An 18,093-nucleotide genomic window follows, 5' to 3' on the forward strand; every position below is an offset into this window, starting at 1 on the left:
TCTTGCTTGTGTTCCATCGAGCAAGGTTGCTAAAAAGATGACCTCTAAAATATTCAGTTGTTACTTTATTTGAACTACCATTTGAATCTCTTTGGGAAAATGCCAGATCTTGAAGTTGCTTCAAGTTGAAGTTTATCTTGGAATAGTCCTTAGAGATGTTAGAAAAGCAGAGCATGTAGGACGTAATTTCTCAAAATGTTGGCGGGACACTTGTACTCCAGATTTTATCGTTTTCCCAGCTAAAAAAGAAATTCTAGCACAAAGTAATCAAAGTGAATTTGTCTTCCATGGCAGAAGCATACTTTTTACAATAGTGTTGTCTTGGAACTTGTCAGCGGTTAAACATATACAATGATTATACAGAGGAATAAGATTTCAAGAGGCGGTGTGGTTGTTTGGGGATTTAAAATATACAAATTGACTTAGCTTAGCTAATTCTGTGGAGATAGTATAGTTTTACCCATTTTTCTGAAGAAGAAACTAAAAACTCAGGGCGTAGTCACATCACTCAGTACTATCCTGTCGGGCAAGGATTTACACCCTGTCAGTCTGACCTCTAAGCCCATGCTCCTGGAAATTTGCACTTTATTCCAGTCCTTCCAATAACTGACTCTTAAAAAATCATTAGTATTTTTATTTAAACATTTAAAATTGCTTTTTAAAAGTTAAATCTATGGGGGTGACCCTGGTTAATAAAATTATATAAGTTTCAAGTGTACACTATGATACATCATCTGTATCCTGAAACAATAACTGACTCAATGTTACCCGTTTGTCTGGATGTTTCCTCACTTATTTGTCAATCTTAGAACTCAACTGGTTAATTCCCAGGGAGAAGGATCGCCATAGGAAGGGAAACATAAGGAAAGGTCAGGGTGGCAGGCAGGAAAGAAGAGGGCAAAGTCAGGTTTAGAAGAAAGAAAATCTTGGGAAGTAGCTGGAAGTAATGAGAAACTGCTAATAGGCGCTGGTACAGGGAATCAAAGGGTTAAGAGAGAAAGGTTGGTAGAAGTGGATAGAGGAACATAGTAAAAAGCTTTCCTTGACTTAGAAAAATGACGGAGCCAGGGCTCCTTCCAACTGAGCCCCCAGGAGCCCAGAAGAACACAATACAATAGGGGACAAATAGTTAGTTTCCTGGTAGATACTGGTGTAGCAGACTCAGTCCTGACCAAGCCAATGGGGCCCTCACCTACCCCTGGACTTCAAAGAGGACTATAGACCTTGGGGAAAGTAGTGTGACTCATTCGTTTCTGGTCATGCTGGAGTGCCCATACCCCCTACTCTGACATGATCTGCTCCAGTGACTGTTTAATTGCTGGCCACTGCCACTCCAGGCCAGCCCCACATCAAGTTCCACAAGACGTGGGTCATTAATCCTGCCAGCCTGCCTCCAGATGACGACCTGGAGGAACATTTACAGGTCTGCCTGGAGGTAATCGACATAGTACAGACGGCCTGCCTGGACCTCAAGGACGTCCCACTGCCATCATCCGATGAGGTATTGTTCATGGACAGGAGCAGCTATGTCCAGGAAGAAATCAAGTATGCCAGGGCAGCAGTAATAACTCTAGACCATGTCATTTGGTCTCAGTCATTAAGAAGGGGAACTTCAGCCTAACAGGCTGAACTCATAGCCCTAATTTGGGCTCTCCGATGGGGCAAGAGAAAGTCAGTAACCATCTACACTGACAGCAGATATGCATTTGCCACAGCGCACGTGCATAGCGCCATCTACCAGGAACAGGGGTTATTAACCTCAGCCAGGAAGAACATCAGAAATAAGGAGAAAATTCTCACCTTACTTGAAGCCATCTGGCTACCAAAAGCAGTAGCAATAGTGCATTGCAAGGGACATCAAAAAGGGGATTCCATAGAGGCACAAGGAAAACTGAGCAGCAGACCAGAAAGCTTGAGAGGCACTCTTAAAACCAGTGGGGCCTCTCCAGATACACTAGGTCAGAAAATGACTGGGCTGAACAGAAGCCAGCCACCCAAGAACCAAACAAGTGATGGACTCTGCCAGATGGGAGATGGTTGGTCCCAGCGGCTCTAGGTGAGACTTTGGTCAACCAGCTGCACCAGACTATCCACTTAGGTTACACCAAGCTTACTGAACTCCTGGGAGGCAGGTACTACATACCCAATTTAGACAATATAGTGCATGGCGCTGTATCCAGGTGCTTGACCTGTGCCCAGGCTAATGTTAAGCAGGATAGAAAAGCTCCCCTAGGAATCCAAGCTTGGGGAGCCACCCCAGGGGAACACTGGGAAGTAGATTTTACAGACGTTAAGCCCTCAGTGTCAGAATATAAATACCTCCTGGTTTACTTAGACACTTTCTCTGGGTGGGTTGAGGCTTACCCTACCACAACAGAGACAGCCACCATTGTAGTTAAAAATTACTACCAAATTTACTTTAGAAACTAGTGAAAACTGGACCATGCTGCTCCCCCTCACCCTCTTACAGGTGAGATGTACCCCATACTGGGACAGATTCTCCCCTTATGAAATTATGTATGGTAGACCTCCTCCAATTCTTTCCAAGCTCAGAGAAGAATGGAAGGCTGCAAGTTCTTGCAGGCCCTGCAGTCTACCCAGAAGTCCGTCTGTAAGCATTTCCACAACACCCTGCCTGTACCCAACTCAGACCTTGTGCACCCTTTCCAACCTGGGGACTCAGTGTGGGTAAAGAAGTTCACCACCCAGGGACTAACTCCAGCCTGGAAGGGACCATACACTCTCATCCTGGCTATACCAATGGCTGTCAAGGTCAATGGCACCCCGACCTGGCTGCACCATTTCCAGCTGAAGGCAGAAAAAGCAAAATGGACGGTTCAGACCTTTTCAGACCCCTTAAAAATAAGACTCTCATGAGTATCGGAATCTTAACATAGGTTTTACTCTGTATAAATGGGAATGCCCATAAGCCAAAACCCAAATGGGATTAGGAATTTAGGAATGGAATCACCAGGGAAGTCCTTGCCAAGGTGACTGCAGGGGAACAGGAACAAGTGCAGTTCACAATAGATTCAAATGTTCCCTATTTAAGGATGTTGTCCCCATATACCAAGGAGAGAAAAAAATTAGTGAGGTTTCCAAGGAATAGGAGGCTATGGGGATAGGGCTCATGAACTTCAGGGTGAGGAAGAGGGAGGCAGTGTCCAGTAAGGTCACAGGGAAATGGAGAAAACAGAGAAATAAAGCAGGTGTGTGTAGGTCAGAGTAGAAAAGAAGAGAAGAAAAACTAGGGGATATGTAGACAGCAGGTGGATTGAGCAAGCTCTCAGGTTCATGTCAGGGGAGGGACTAGGAAAGTTGAAAGGTTGTGTAAGTGGTAGAGGGTCTGTGCAAGTTGAAGAAGGGTTGTATAGAGGAAAGAAGCAAAAAGAGAAAGAACAGAGGAAGTGAAAAGGTGAAAAAGGTATTAATAAAAGGGACATACATATTACAGGAAGACTCAAGAAGATAAAGTGATATGGGTGTATGTGTGAGGAAAGGGAACATGTAACTGGTCATCTGAATACCCTGGCCTTAGGGAACTGGAACCATAAAGATAAAGGGATTAGTAATAGCCTTGGAAAACCCAGAAAAACCATAAAAATACTGTGATTAATGATTGCCCGGACCTTTGTAATAACTCCTCATGTTCCCTATCTGTATCAGTTTCCCCCTTAATGATGCCAAGGCAGCATCAAGAGGATGTGGTTTTGGTCTTTATAAGAGGGACTGTAAGAATGCTTGGGGCTGTTGATTTGGGAAGACTATGCCCCCCTGCAGCCCGCCTATGAATAAAGTGCTCCTATACAATTCAGCTGTGCACCTCTGGTTGTCTCGCCGACACATTATAACACTTTCTGAGTAGACACTTAAGAAGTGATGGAGAGATTTCTTGTCACAGGATGAACAAATAAACTTTATCCAGAGAATCCTTCACTTCTCTTTAGAAAGGATGAAGAGATGAAGAATAAATTTAAAGCCATCCCATCCATTTTGCAGTCATATAACCCATAGCATTGAAGTCTCTTGAAAATTGCTTGCTAAGTCTGTCCAGGTCTGCCCATTCAGCCCTGCCAGCTGGGCATTGCAACACTAGGGGGTGTCGTCCACACAATGTCATGGCCATCCTTAGGGTTGTCCCCTGAAGGAGATATTGTAACAATAACTACCACTTATTGGGCATTTATTCTGTGCCAGGTACATCAAATAGCATATTTCCTTTATTCTTTGCAACACCCCTACGAGGTAATGTGATAAGGTAAATTTTCCAGAGGAAGAAATTGGGACCCAGAGAGTGTCCCCAGTTAATTCTCTCATGTGTTGTAGGGGTAGGATTCTTCCTGATTTCACAGCCCATACTATTCCCACCACTCTCAACCCCCATTCCCTGGAAACGCTTCTCAGCCAGGCCAGTGCAGACTGGGATAAGGGGAAACATGTTCTCAGCACCCTGGAAGAATTACTTGGGTGATGACTAAACAACACGTGACCACAATTCTATCCTGATCTCAAACCTCCTATAGCCCAACAATACTTAAAAAGAAAGTGCAACACCCATAGAAGAGGACCAAGGTCCCATCTCCAACCTTCCTTTCTCCTCCTCTCCCTCTTCTCTGAGGCACTCTGTGCCCCCAACAGCCATTTTTCAAGGCATTTTGGGCCACAGAGTGCACATTTGCATATCAGCATCTCATTGGCTATTTCCTTTGCCTTCGCTTTAGACCGAAGGCCACAGATTGTTTGCACACCCAGAGAGCAAAAAAAGACAGTGAGGCACTGAAGTTTTATGTCTCATTTTTCATGACTGCTTTCCCAGCTCGCCTCTGTTTCTCCTGTGGCTATTACAAATTAACCTGCTATGAACATTTGTGCATAGGTTTTTGAGTGAATATAGTTTTAATTTCTCTGGGATAAATACCCAAGAATATAATTTCTGTGCCATATGGTAACTTTGGTATGTTTAGTTTTAGAAGACCCTGCCATATTTTTGAGGGGAGGAGCTAGCTGTACCTTTTTACATTTCCACCAGCAATTTATGGGTGATCCAGTTTCTTGAATGCTTGAATCCTTGCAAGCATTTGGTGTTAATGCCATGTTTATTTTCAGTTCTTCTGATAGGTGTGTGGTGATATCTCATTGTGGATTTAATTTGCATTTTCTTAATGGCTAATGATGTTGATCATCTTTCCATGAGCTTATTTGCCATCTATATCTCCTCTTTAGTAAAATGTTTATTTGCTAATTGGATTGCTTATATTTTTATTGTTGATATTTAAAACTTCTTTATATGTTGTAGTTATAAGGTTTTTGTTGGACCTGTGGTTTGCAAATATTTTCTCTTGGTCTGTAATTTGTTTTTTCATCTTCTTTATAGGGTCCTTCACAGAACAAAAGTTTGAATGTTCATGAGATCCAATTTATAAATCTTTTCTTTATGGACCATGTTTTTGGTGTCAAGTCTAGGAACTCTTCATTTAGCCCCAGGTCCTGAAGATTTTCTCTTAAGTTTTTACCTATGAGTTTTATCACTTTACATTTGAGATCAAAGAATGGTCCATTTTGTGTTAATTTTTGTATAAATATGAGACATAAGTCAAGGATTTCTTTATTTTTGTTTGTCTTTGCTTATCAATGTCCAGCTGCTCCAGCACCACTTGTAGAAAAGCTTGCCCTCCTGTTGAATTCCTCTTGTACTTTCATAAAAAAATCAGTTGGGCATGCCCGGTCTGTGTGGCTCAGTGGATTGTGGCTCAGATGGAACTTAGAGGTCCTGGTTCCATTCCCCATCAGGAAACACACCCAGTTGTGGGCTCGATCCCCAGTAGGGGGCGTGAAGAAGGCAGCTGAGTGAGGTTTCTTTCTATCCCTTCCTCTCTCTCTAAAAAAATCAATAAAAACATATTTTAAAAATCAATTGGGCATATTGGTGAGGGCCCTTATTGATATGTCCTGTCTGAATAAGAAAAGGGTTAATGGACCTGTTGCCCAAATGAATCATGCCACTAGTATAATAAACTATTTGATTATGAATTATTTGGTAATTTAGAGAGGTCTCATTACACACTCATGAATCATCCTCAAGGCCTTATGGGAACAGAACATTTGGCCCTTATCCCATCAAAATATTCCCTTTACCTAAATAGAAAGACATGGGAAAGAATGCCCATATTTTTCTTCCCCGGGCCAATACTTGGTTGCTTAACTTTGACTCTGTGAACTTTACAGGGATGGGAAAGTGATTGGCCTCTGTTAGGCTTCTTTTTGCACAGACTTCAGCCGAGACATGTAGCAGCAGCTCTGCCAGGAACTCAGGAGCCCGCTTGTGTATAAAAACCATAAGGGACATCTAAGGAAAACAACCTGATCCCTTTTAAGGACACACCGAAGCCAGAGAACTCAAGTTAATCATAGCAAGATACAACCAGTCTTAGAGCTGAGTACTGTGACATTAGCATTGCTTCCCTGGGTTTTTGAAACATGCATCTGTATAAACCTGCCTGTGCAGACATCCCCAGCCCAAAGCTGAGTCTGCCCAAATCCAGCGACTCTGCTCTGAAATGTAGACGGCACATAGCAGTGACCAAGCCGCCTCGGGCAGCCTGCTGGCCTGTCAGGCCCAGTGGAGCAGCGGAACAGAAACACCTGGAAAAGTTTTTACGTGTCCATGGAGTTTCGTTGCAGGAAACCACCAGGGCAGAGACGGGCATGGCTTACAGGTACGTGCTGGTTGCAATGTTACCCAACCAGGGCACTGTACTGAAGTCAAAGGTTGTGGTTACCAGAGAAATAAGGATTGAAATAGTGAAACAACACATACAGAAAAAGGAAAAGGAATATGAATGTAGTGAGCCCTCTTCTTGGGCTGCCTTATTTTTTCAAGCTTGAAATCGTCTACTTCCTCTCTGCTCAAAAGGTTTCATAAAAGATAGACAAGCTCATCTGGGAAGCTTCTGACCATGTGCTGCTCATAGAAATGTCTTGGATGTTGAGTAGGCAAGTGGGTTAGTGGGTCATAAATGAAGAATAGGGACTCAGTTTCTCTTTAGGAAATGTATGAATGAAGAGTAGGGTGTTTTCACTGCTGGGCTTTGGGGCTGTTATTGCCTTCTAAGACTGAGTCATGTGGTCTGTGCTAATGGCTAACAAAGCAGTTAATGAAACTCAGCTAGTTCTTTTTGAAATGACAAGACTTTCTATCAGTGTAGCCCAAGATATATTACTGGTTATTCTCTCAAATTCCAATCTCTTCATTTGTTCTGTGCAAGATTAACAAGAGGGAGAAATGTTATTCCTCGAATGGGGTGGGATGTGTAATCTTTATACATTGTTCTGAGAGGGGACGCATCCTTCTCCTTCAAGGCAATTATTAGTCAAACCTCTATAAGATGCTTGTGTGTAGCTAACTCACCCAGCAGAAATCCCTCTTTGACTAACACCAGGGGTTTTAAACGGCTGGGAAGCTGAGCCACTCAGAAGAACAAGGGTGCTGAATACTTAAAAGATATATTAGAGCATTTGGGAAGGCCTGTTGTTTTAGCTCAGGTAAAAAATTCTACTTCCAGAAAAAGATTGTTTTTGCATGGACAGGATGTCCCCAGTGACTTCAATTTTCTATAGTCTGAAGGTCAATTTTAATGTAGAGGCAAGTACTATAGCCCACCAGTTAATTGGACTAATAGAGCAATTTGCAATGAGATAGCTTCCCTCTGGAGAACAAAGTATTTCACACAGATTTTTTTTGCAATAAAGGGCTCATGCAGAAGTGGAATAAACTTTTGTAGGTTTCTAGGGCATATAGACATAGGACAGCCCACCCATCATGCTTCAGAAGTGGAGCCTAGAAGAACCTGGTCACCTTCTCAAGAGAATCCCAGACAGAGGAGGAGATGCTGATGTTCCTCACCCACCTGCCCCGAATCCATCCTTCTCTCTCTGCCTCTTCACATTCTCTTACTGTCTTCTCCGCACTTTCCTTGACCCTCAGATGGCAGTGGTGCATATAGACCAGGTGAGGATGGACGGTTTTATTTTTTAAAAATCCGTCTTTCCATCTCTATCACAGGATGTGTGTTGTTACCATGAACTCGTGGTGTTACCATGAACTCCTGGATAAACTCAGAGGACAGGCCCCTGTCTCTCAAAAGTCCTGGTTGGAATATCAATGACACATCTTGTGATGTTTCCAATGTTCAAACAAAGACGTGTTCCAGGACAGGGTTTTCCAGATTGTTATGAAGCAGAGGAATGCTTTCTTCAAACTGGTAAAAGCAAAGGTGTCCTAGTTTATGTTGGGGGCCTGAAGCCCATCTGAGGGGAGCAGTCATTCCCAGCCTGGTTTTGGAGGCACCATGGTCTCCACAGTTTGAGAGGATAGTTCTCCTCATAATGCCTGGGAGAGCAAGGCTCTGTGATCTGGAGGATACCAGGTCCTGCTCAGAGAGGCAAACTCTTGGGCAAGAATACATATGCCATTAGATAGTACTCTAGTAAAAACGGGGACTTCAGAGATTGTCGTTCCCCGTCAGAATCTGAGGAGAGCAGAGTGCAGTGACACTGACCACCGGCCCCAGGAGCAGCCCAGGCTTTAGTGATGATGGATTTGCTGTGCGCTGCCACCTGCTCCCGGTGCACCCTCCACCCCCACCCCACTGGAAACACACCTGCTTTCTTCAGATTTCCACAGTACTTTGTTCTTTCAAGGCACGTATTAATTACCATTATTTAAAACATGCTCCTTTAAGCACTAGGGAAGGATTATTAGGGAGGAGAACCCTGGTTCTTTCTGTTCCTCCATAACTTAGCTTTTGACCTTCACTTCCTGTAAACATGGTTTCGGTTTAGGAGGGAAGGTAACTTGGATACTCTAACTTCTTCATCTTGATTTCTACCTTCCCTTGTGACCACTGGTTTGGTTCAAAGACCCGGCTCAACCTGTGTTTCCTATCTTCTTCTTTGCAAGGGTATTATTTCATGTGAAGGGGAAGAGAATGGGCTTTGGCATTAATCAGACCAGAGTTCAAACCCCAGCTTTTCTGGTTTACTAACTTGTGACATTGTGTCAGCTGTGACATCTAAGTGTCTGACACACAGTAGGAGCTCACTAAATGTAAGTTCCCTTCCTGCCTAGTTCGTAGACTCTGTCAATCATTCTAGGGGCACGGGATGAACACCCCCTATAGATAAAACAGAGAAAGATAAAATAGAATATTCTCAGAAGGGAAAGAAAGAATAAAAAACTTCTCAGCAATTCACAATCTGTGTGGGTTTTCATGCTGAGCTTTAGAATTCTGAGAGGCCTGCAAGAGCTGGGAATCTGCTTTCTCTTCCTAATTTGGTCCGAAGCCATGGCAGCCTTCAGCCCAATACCAGCTGCTCAGGTCCTTCGATCATCTGTGAGAGAGCATTACGCTGTTTCCATGGAGACCTGGTTACATTTCTAACTAAGGGTGACCAGGGGAGGGAAAAACCAGTAAATATGCAAACACATGTATCAACTGAAAAGAAACTGGAGGAAATTGTTTGAACGTGGTGTGAAAAGTGCCAAGTTGCTGCATAGATCCTTCTGTTGGCTTAGAATTTTCAGTAAAAATAGAAGTTTTTGTCGATTTATTTTATTAGTGTCTATAAAATAGTCACCCAAGACAGTCCTTCAGTAATTTCTAAGTGGAGGAAACTTAATTGACTTTATTACATAATATTGAACTCTGAGCCAGACAGTATGCTTGAGCTTGGGTCGAGGTTAAAATGCACCGAGAAGTAATTTTATAGACAGAGCACAAAAAATAAAATAGCTACACCGAGTAAGGCTGCAGCAAATGCGAGCTTTGAAGCAATTTTATAAAACTAACATTAGCAAGAGGAACTCAAACACATGGAAAATGAAGGTCTAATCCAGGGGTCAGCAAACTTGTCCTGTAAAAGGCCAGAAAGTAAATACTCCAGGCTCACGCCACCTCCACCTTGGTCATAACTGCTGGACTCTGCTGGGTCAGGGTGACAGCAGCCATTGACAATAAGCAAATGAGTGGGTGTAGCTGTGTTCCAATAAACTTTATTTACAGATAAGGAAATTTGAGTTTCAGGTAATTTTCTCGTATCACAAATCTTCCTTTTTTTCTCCCAAACCAGTGAAAAATACGAAAGCCAGTCTTACCCTGTGGGCCACAGAAACACCAGCGGCGGGCTGGATTCGGCCAGGGGGCTGGTTTGCTCGCCCCTGGTATAGAAAACAAAGCTTTCAGCTAGACTGGTTCTTTCTTTCTTTGTTTGCTTATTTTCTTACATCTCCGTGTGTCCAGGGGTATTTAAGGTGTCGAAATGCATACATTCGGAAAGATAGAGACAAACACAGGAGAGGAAACAAACGAGGCTAGGAGGCGAAGAGCAGGGAGGGGAGACGGCGGGTGGTGAGCAGGCCGCGTCCTGACCTTGGACCTTTCTAGCAGCACCGAACTGTGAGAAGGGAAGTGGCCGTCTTCACAACGGTCACGAGTCCCTGCGGGGAGTCGGGCCAGGTGGGCTCGGTGATGGCACACCTCTTCTGGAGATCAGAGAGACATTTCTCTCATAGTTCTTCTTCTTCGTGTAACTAACAACATCCTCCGAAATATCCTTACAGTAAACACAGCAGTGAGGCCCCCAGAGCTCTTTCCTATGGAGCCCCTACTATTAATAAATGCATAGCAGCAAATAATAATTCATCCAGAGCCAGTAGGTGGACGGTAGAAGAAAGGATACTAGTTTAATTGAACCACATCGATCTTTTTGAGATTATGTGTGCTTAAAAAATTCCCCAATAATGATGATACAGATATTGCTATCTATTATAGTGGCAGGGTCTGTCCAGGTTCATGGAATAAAACAATCGTTTCTTGAAAAACAAAACAGAACAAAACACACCAGTTATGCTATTTGCCAACCAAAGATAATTTTTTTATAGCCTTGAGCGGAAGGTGGGGAAGAAGAAAAGGAAGGCAGAGGGACATCTCAGATTTATTGGATGGGACAGAACACAAAGACAATCTGCTCCAATTTCTGGTTTAACAGCTGAGAAAATTCAAAGCTCAGAGATGTTGGGTGACTAGCCTGAAGGTGCAAAGCAGGGAACCCCTGTTCCTTGAATCCCAGCCCAGTGCTTTCTGCAGACTCTCCATATTTATTCCCAGCCCTCCAACCATCCCACCCCACGCCAACACACACACACACACACACACACACGCTCCTCCATGGGATGCGGTCACATTCACCACCCTGCTCTGGTCCGCTGCCCCAGGTGCTCCTCTTGTTGCTCTGCTGTGGAACCTGCTTTAGTCCACTGCTCTGCACACAGACCCTCCATCCCTGCCCCAGACACTGGGTTTCACTCATCATTGCTTTCCCTGTGTGGACTATTGTTTCAAATCCCCCTTGCCCAGGAACATGAAACCCGGAGTCTTTCCCTTCTCTCTTACAGCATGACGTCTTTTGTTCCATATATACTTTGGATTATTAGTTTTGCCTGTGTGTGAGTGTGTGTGATTCTCAGAATTATACTGTTGTCACCTTGAGGATAAGGAGTTTATAATATATTTTGTAATCCTCTCATGCTTTGCACTTAGAAAGTGCTCGATGCATGGTATTGCTTGTTTGGGGTACATCCATTCAGAAGCTGGAGAACAGAAAGACACCAAAGAGCAAATAGAAACCTCCCTTTAATAGTAGTCTATTTACTCCTGTATCTTAGGCATGATGTGTTACTTAACATTGCTGAGCCTTAGTTTCTTCATCTGTAAAATGGACCTAATTCAACTGACTTCACAATGTTATAAGAATTAAATGAAGTCACACATATGAAAGTGCTTAGCTCGCTGCCTGCCAGAGTGGGAGCCTGACGAACCGAGTTCCCTTGCTCCACACTCCGTCTTGACCCTTATCCTTCAGTCCTCTTTCCGAGGGTGAAAGAAACACACACTGATGTGGAGAGGGGGCAGAAACTGAACACCTACAGATTGAATCTTGCATGATTCTAAGCATATCACCCTCTTTTCCTCACTTGTTTTTATAATATGTTTGTTTTTCCTATGAGAATATATCATTAGGATCTATCAAGAAAGAAGTTTCTTTTTTCTTTTTACCTTGTACATGTCCTTCTATTTCATTAAAATGGCCTCGTGAAGCGTTGGAATAAATTACTCGCGAAACGGTGTAATATGAAGATAAAATCATCTTTCATCACTCTGTGTATTCCCAGTGGTTAGCTTTGTGTCTGGAAAATAAATATCGGAGGCAGAGTGAAATGAAAGGGATACAACTCCCACTTGTGTCTTGCTGCACCTCTCCATGGGCTTGCCACGGGGCCGAAGGTGTATTTGATGGAGGCCTCAGTTCTCCCGTGACAATGGAATCTAAGCTCCTCGGTGCAGACCTGGAAGGAAACTGGACATCGGCCAGGCCTGACCTGAAAACAGAGAAGGTGGGAGAAGATTCCAGACCAGATCAAGGGGAAAGCTTGGGTGTCAGAGCCCGGCTTAAAGCTACAGGCTGACTGTGCCTGGACACAGGAGGGAGGGAGCCAAAGACCAGGGCAGGAAACTGAGAAAGACATTTCAGTCACCTATCAGCTTTTCTCAAAGATCTCCACACTGGCTTGGAAAGCATTCAGTAACTGATGGTTTTCATTGGTCTCTCAACAGAGATTCTAAAGATGAGTAGAAATGACTTTTCATGCTGACGACTGTTCTCTGGGCTCTGTCATAGAGAGAATGTGGTGTCCTGGCTGGAGGCGTTGAAGACCAGCTTCCTCCCTTCCTCTTTCTCTGATCCTCCACTTCCTTTAAAAATATTATGTTTTCTTTATTAATTTTTAGAGACAGAGGTAGGAAGAGGGAGAGAGAAATAGAAACATCGATGAGAGAGAACATCGACTGGCCGCATCCTGCATGCCCCACACTAGGGATCTGGCTCACAACCTGGGCATGTGCCCTGACCGGGAATCAAACCGTCGACCTCTTGGTGCATGGGTCGACGCTCAACCACTGAGCCATACTGGCCGAGCTCCACTCCTTTTCTATAAGATGAAAATAACAAGCCCTTCCTCGCAGGATAATACTATTGGTGCCAAGGGGCAGACAGTGGCCAGGAAAGATGCTCCTTTTCTGCTTTTCGTAATTTCTGTAATACAGTGAGGAAGTTGCTGCTTATTTTCATTCCTAAATTAAACTTATGATCAGCCTGGAAGGATCCTCTCCCCATCATTTTCCCATGCATTTCCACGACCTACTTATATCATGAAACACTTGGCCCACTCAGACCTGCTTGAAAAGTAGGTATGGCCATGACCATGGAAATCAAAGCCTAGAAAAAAAAAATGCTGCCTGTGCAGGGGGTTGTATAGTCTACATGAAAGAAAAAGCCTACATGATTTATCTCAGCCTGGCCTAATTTCAGCCAGTCGCGGGCCTGTGCCGATGTGCTCTGAGCCCTCTGGCTGTGGCCCTTCTGGCGTTAGTGTTTCTGCAGGAACATGAGCGACACCCAGACGGTCCAGGCTCAGAAGCTCTGTGATTACCTGAAACCTGAATAGGCAGCTGCTGAAGGGCCCTGAAGGCTCAGTGAAAGAGGCCTGTTCAGAACAGAGCAGAATGTTTTCTTCCTATTGGCTGGAACAGAAGTTTTAAAATAAGTACATTTTAAAAATGTCATTTTAGATAGAAAGTGCTCTAAAATCTAAGCGAGCGTGAGGGATGAGTGCCACTTGGATTGGAAATATTATTTTCATTCTGGTTTGAAATTTCCACTTGTGGTTTTTCCAGGAAGGACGTTGCTTTGTTTCTGTGGCGTAAGAGAACACTGAATGTTCAGGGTTCAAAAACAACACTGGATTATATGAATCTGCATGGTCTCATATAGAAATTGTTGACAGCGGTTTTATATGAAAAAACAGGCATTTTGAGACCCGTTTTCGTCTAAGGAGCAGCTATAGGTCAATATGTTTTTACTAAAAAACAACAACAACAACAAAAACAAAAAAAACACACGGGAAAAATAACAAACTTCTTCCTGTAATTTCCTGCAGTGCCTGTGAGTGCCACTAGAATGCGCTATTTCATAAAGAAATGGACCGTTTCAGTACCCTGAGCTGCAGATAGTAGAAATCTACCCAGGCAACGCTGGAGCAGAACACATTTGAATGTAGATATTTACCTTGATCGTGAAAATTATGAAGTGTCTCTTTTGATACCACTTGGAAAATTTTCTATAGTGAGGAAAAAAAAGAAGTTACGGCCAGCATAATCTCGGGATTCTGAGAAGCCCCGATCCTATGGCAGGCATGCTATTATAACCTAATCCAGTCTGATATTTGATAGAGCAGATTGTCCATGTCCCTGAGTTTGTGAGCACAGAGGATTCTGAGCTACACAGCAGAACTCAGGGGATGACTGGTGGAGAGAAGAAAGGCAGATGTCTCCCCCTCTTGGCCTTCTTTCAGAAAATGTTCTATTAATGCCTTTTACCCCATATCAGGTACATGCACCTTTTCCCATAGTTAAATGGAGCAGATTTAGTGAATCTGGAAGGTGTGTGTTGTCAGGATGGCCTCGGAGAAAGCCGACTCAGAATCCAGGAATATTCTTAGAACCATGACCCTGCAGGTCTGGCTCAGCATCAAATTCAGTGGACAAATCGTGGTGCCCTTCCTGCTCTGTATCCAGGGCTCATTTTCACTTATCACAGAACATCTCTCCACACCTTACACTTTAGCCTCTCATCCAGTGATCCCTTTGCCAGCCCTTAGCTAGTTATCAATTAATGCTCCCTAAGATTTCAATTATACATCTTGTGATGTGCCAATGCTCAGAAAGAGATAGGTTCTTTCAAACAATTATGACGCAAAAGAACATTTCTTCAAACAGGTAAAAGCCAAGCTGTCCCAGTTGAATTTAGGGGCCTGAGGGTATCTGCAAACTGTCATACCCAAAGAAATGAACCTCTAATGGTGGGAGTCTAGGCTGTAGAGGAGCTAATTTTAGACAACTTATCTAGTTCTTAAAAACAGATTCCTTTTTTAAATAAACCTCTTTATTTGAACATAATTTCAAACAAACAGAAAAGTTGCAGGAATAATACAAAGAACATCTGTAGGCACTTTATCCTTTAACATATTGTTAACATTTTGCCCTATTTGCCCAAACTTTGCTCAGTTCTTACATGCTTGCTCCCTGCAGCCCCCCCCCCCCCATCTCCAATTTGTCTTCCTAAGGCTTTCGAGAATAAGTTACATATGTCATGGTCCTTTACCCATCAGCACCACCTAAGAGGAGGGCTACTCCCTTAGATGCCCCTCAGGACGATTATCAACTTGAGATAAATTTACAATATATACTTTCATCTGATCTACTATCTGTATTCCAATTTTTTCAACCAACACAATAATGCCCTTTATAGAAATTTTTTACTCCACTAATATTGGATCCAGTTTAGAATTACATATTTGTTGTTGTTGTCGTTACGTCTTTTTAGTTTTGTTCCATCTTGAACAGTTCGGGCAGAATCATTATTAGCACAGGGAGGTCAGTGGGAAAGAGGGCTGTGACTAATTGCAATGTCAGCTATGAGTTGGGAGGTGGCGCTGTCGTGCCACAAAATAGCAATGTTTGTCCAGAGGTCTCCTGGTTCCTGCTACCAATCTGGTGTCAAAGACAAGGGCCACCACATTTTCATCCTGAACTTTACATCCAACGCTGAGGTGCATCTCTAAGACTTACTGACTCAACTGCCCTGCACAAATTCAGTCATCTGTGTTCAGTCGTCTCCACTGAGCAGTGCACACAGTGGTGGGCTGTCGAGAGTCACCAGGAACTGGAGTAAGGCACAGCCAGGCAGGGTGGGAGGGACAAGCATGCAGGTACCTCAGACTGTCCTGCCCCAAAGTCAGGTACCATGGAGCTGGGCCAGGGAACCACCCCAAGGGGCTGGAACAGCAGCAAAGGGAGAGGCCTGTTGCACACTGGCTCCAGCACAGAGAGGGTGGATCCTGGCAGTAGGTTCTGGTGAGCCCGCTGTGGGAGAGGTGACAGTAGCTGAGATACCCCAGCAGCCTGGGAAACACACGTCATATTTTTAGACAAGGGAGTTTTGGCCCAACTGCCTTTAGTCTATTTTTCCTTCCACGATATTCCTTTCAATTCGTTAAGGCAGAATGAGATACACGCTCTGCCAGTGTGGGTGCAGAATGTGCAGCTCATTAAGTGTCTCAGCTCTTGCTCAGCATCGGAAGGCTCTGTAACAGGTCGCCGATTCACCCTCCTTTTGAAATGTTACCGTGCTATGTCTCAGCACACTGCGACAACACATACGTTCAGAAGCTGGGTACGGCTTTGAAAAGGAGCTTCCTGAGATGATCATTATGTAAGATGGCACCTCTATGCGTAATTTCTCAAAAGGTTAATACTCATCAGAACCTCTTTGTAAGATTTGTCAAATTAGCACCTCTCTCCTTTACCCCTGCGTTTCCTCTTACACTCTGTCTGTTTATTCCTGTACTGTCTGTCCCTTCCCCTGGTGTGAACTCCAGAGGGAAATGATTTTATCTGTATGGTTAGTTGTTGAATCCCCAGAACCTGGTGCCTAGTGTAGAACTCAATACATATTTGCTGAGTAACTGAATTATTAAGCAGGGGTCTGACAAATAAGCCTTCATTGTTCACTGGATGACAATCTGTTGGGTTATCAGACACAGGGAGTGTTCCACCAGGCCCCCCCATCCGGTTTTTCTGCCACTTACATCTTAATTTTCTCTTGTGATAGTGGTACTTGGAGACAACATTGTTTCCATAGGAAATAGGTCCTTAAACCTTGGGCTTTAAGATCCTTTGCGGGTGCCATCATACTTATCATAATGTCATATGCTCACTTTATTTTTGTTTCTCCTCAGACATCCACCTTGTTTCACTTCTCATTTACTCATTTACTTCACTTTAATCAGTCTTCACTGTACTTTCCTCCAGAAAGCTCCCTGAGGTGTCACTGGCTAATCTACCCATAGTGGGGTCCTGAGCTACAATGACCAATACGAGACACTCGGGGCGTTCACTCATAGTCCGTACTCCTCCCCGGATGTGGTGCTTATATACTCACATTGTGGAGCCACGGGCCTCGCCTTCTCCACCCCTTCCCACCACAAGCTCTTCCCTTCCTACCCTTTGTCCTTCAATCCCCTCGTTAGTTTACTCTTGTCCTGATCATTTTCTATTTCCATTTCATTATAAGAGGGGTGTCATCTCATTACGTCACCCAGGAGTCATTCCACAAAAGATGGGGGAAAGGTCTGGAGAGTCAGCCCTCCTGTTGGGATTCCCTGATGACCCATCATCCTAAATACACTAGAAGATTTTCTCTTTACTCCGTAATTGTGGGTGGTTGTAAGTTCTGATGGGATTTTCTTGTTCTTAGTGTGGATCAGACTGTTCCAGGAACATCTGACCAACAACACAGGAACTCTTTAGCTGGTGGTTAGCAGTTTCAAAATGGTACCTGGGTGGTATCAGTGGGTTATTGTAGGGCTTCTCACTTGAGTTTGGCCCCATTCTACTTCCTTGGCAAGATGCTGACTGGCTCAACTCAGTGTTAGTGGAACTGGGCAATAGCAGTAGTAGGTTTTCCTGCTCAATGGATTTAATTGCCTGAAGGAGCCTGTGTGGGACTCAGGGACAGTGGACAGTCCGACTATCTGCTTTGTGCTCCTTCCACACAACTGCTTCCTCTCCAAGGGCGTTCCTTTTCTGATCCATGTTCACCAATTCTTGCTTTCTGGTTGTCCTGTAGGAGTTAAATATTTTTCCTATCATGTCTCATGTCCCCTTTAAACTGTGATCCAGAACACATTCTCTTAGAATATGAGAAATCAGGTTAATGTGGTCAAATCTACTCAACCACATTTTATAATTCATTGGTGGCACTCTTTTTTATAATTAATTAATTAATTAATTAATTAATTTTTGTTACATATGTTTCTCCTTTTCCCCCCACTAATTCCCCCCTACCCATCCCACCCTGTCCCCACCTTTGTTGTCCATGACCATTGTTCATGCATAGATCCATATGTTCTATGGTTTA

General features: G+C 43.7%; 1 protein-coding gene across 1 annotated transcript in view; it reads left to right on the plus strand.

Moving 5' to 3' along the window:
- Positions 1 to 6,328: 6,328 nt before the first annotated feature.
- The window catches only part of KCNAB1 (potassium voltage-gated channel subfamily A member regulatory beta subunit 1), a 327,016-nt gene continuing 315,251 nt past the window's right edge, over positions 6,329 to 18,093 (plus strand). Inside the window, exon 1 of the mRNA XM_036242904.1 lies at positions 6,329 to 6,716. Within this exon, the coding sequence (XP_036098797.1) occupies positions 6,478 to 6,716 (239 nt within the window). The 5' untranslated portion in view covers positions 6,329 to 6,477. The remainder of the gene's footprint in view (positions 6,717 to 18,093) is intronic.

Source organism: Molossus molossus, unplaced genomic scaffold, assembly GCF_014108415.1.
Source record: "Molossus molossus isolate mMolMol1 unplaced genomic scaffold, mMolMol1.p scaffold_m16_p_5, whole genome shotgun sequence".
Classification (NCBI taxonomy): domain Eukaryota; kingdom Metazoa; phylum Chordata; class Mammalia; order Chiroptera; family Molossidae; genus Molossus; species Molossus molossus.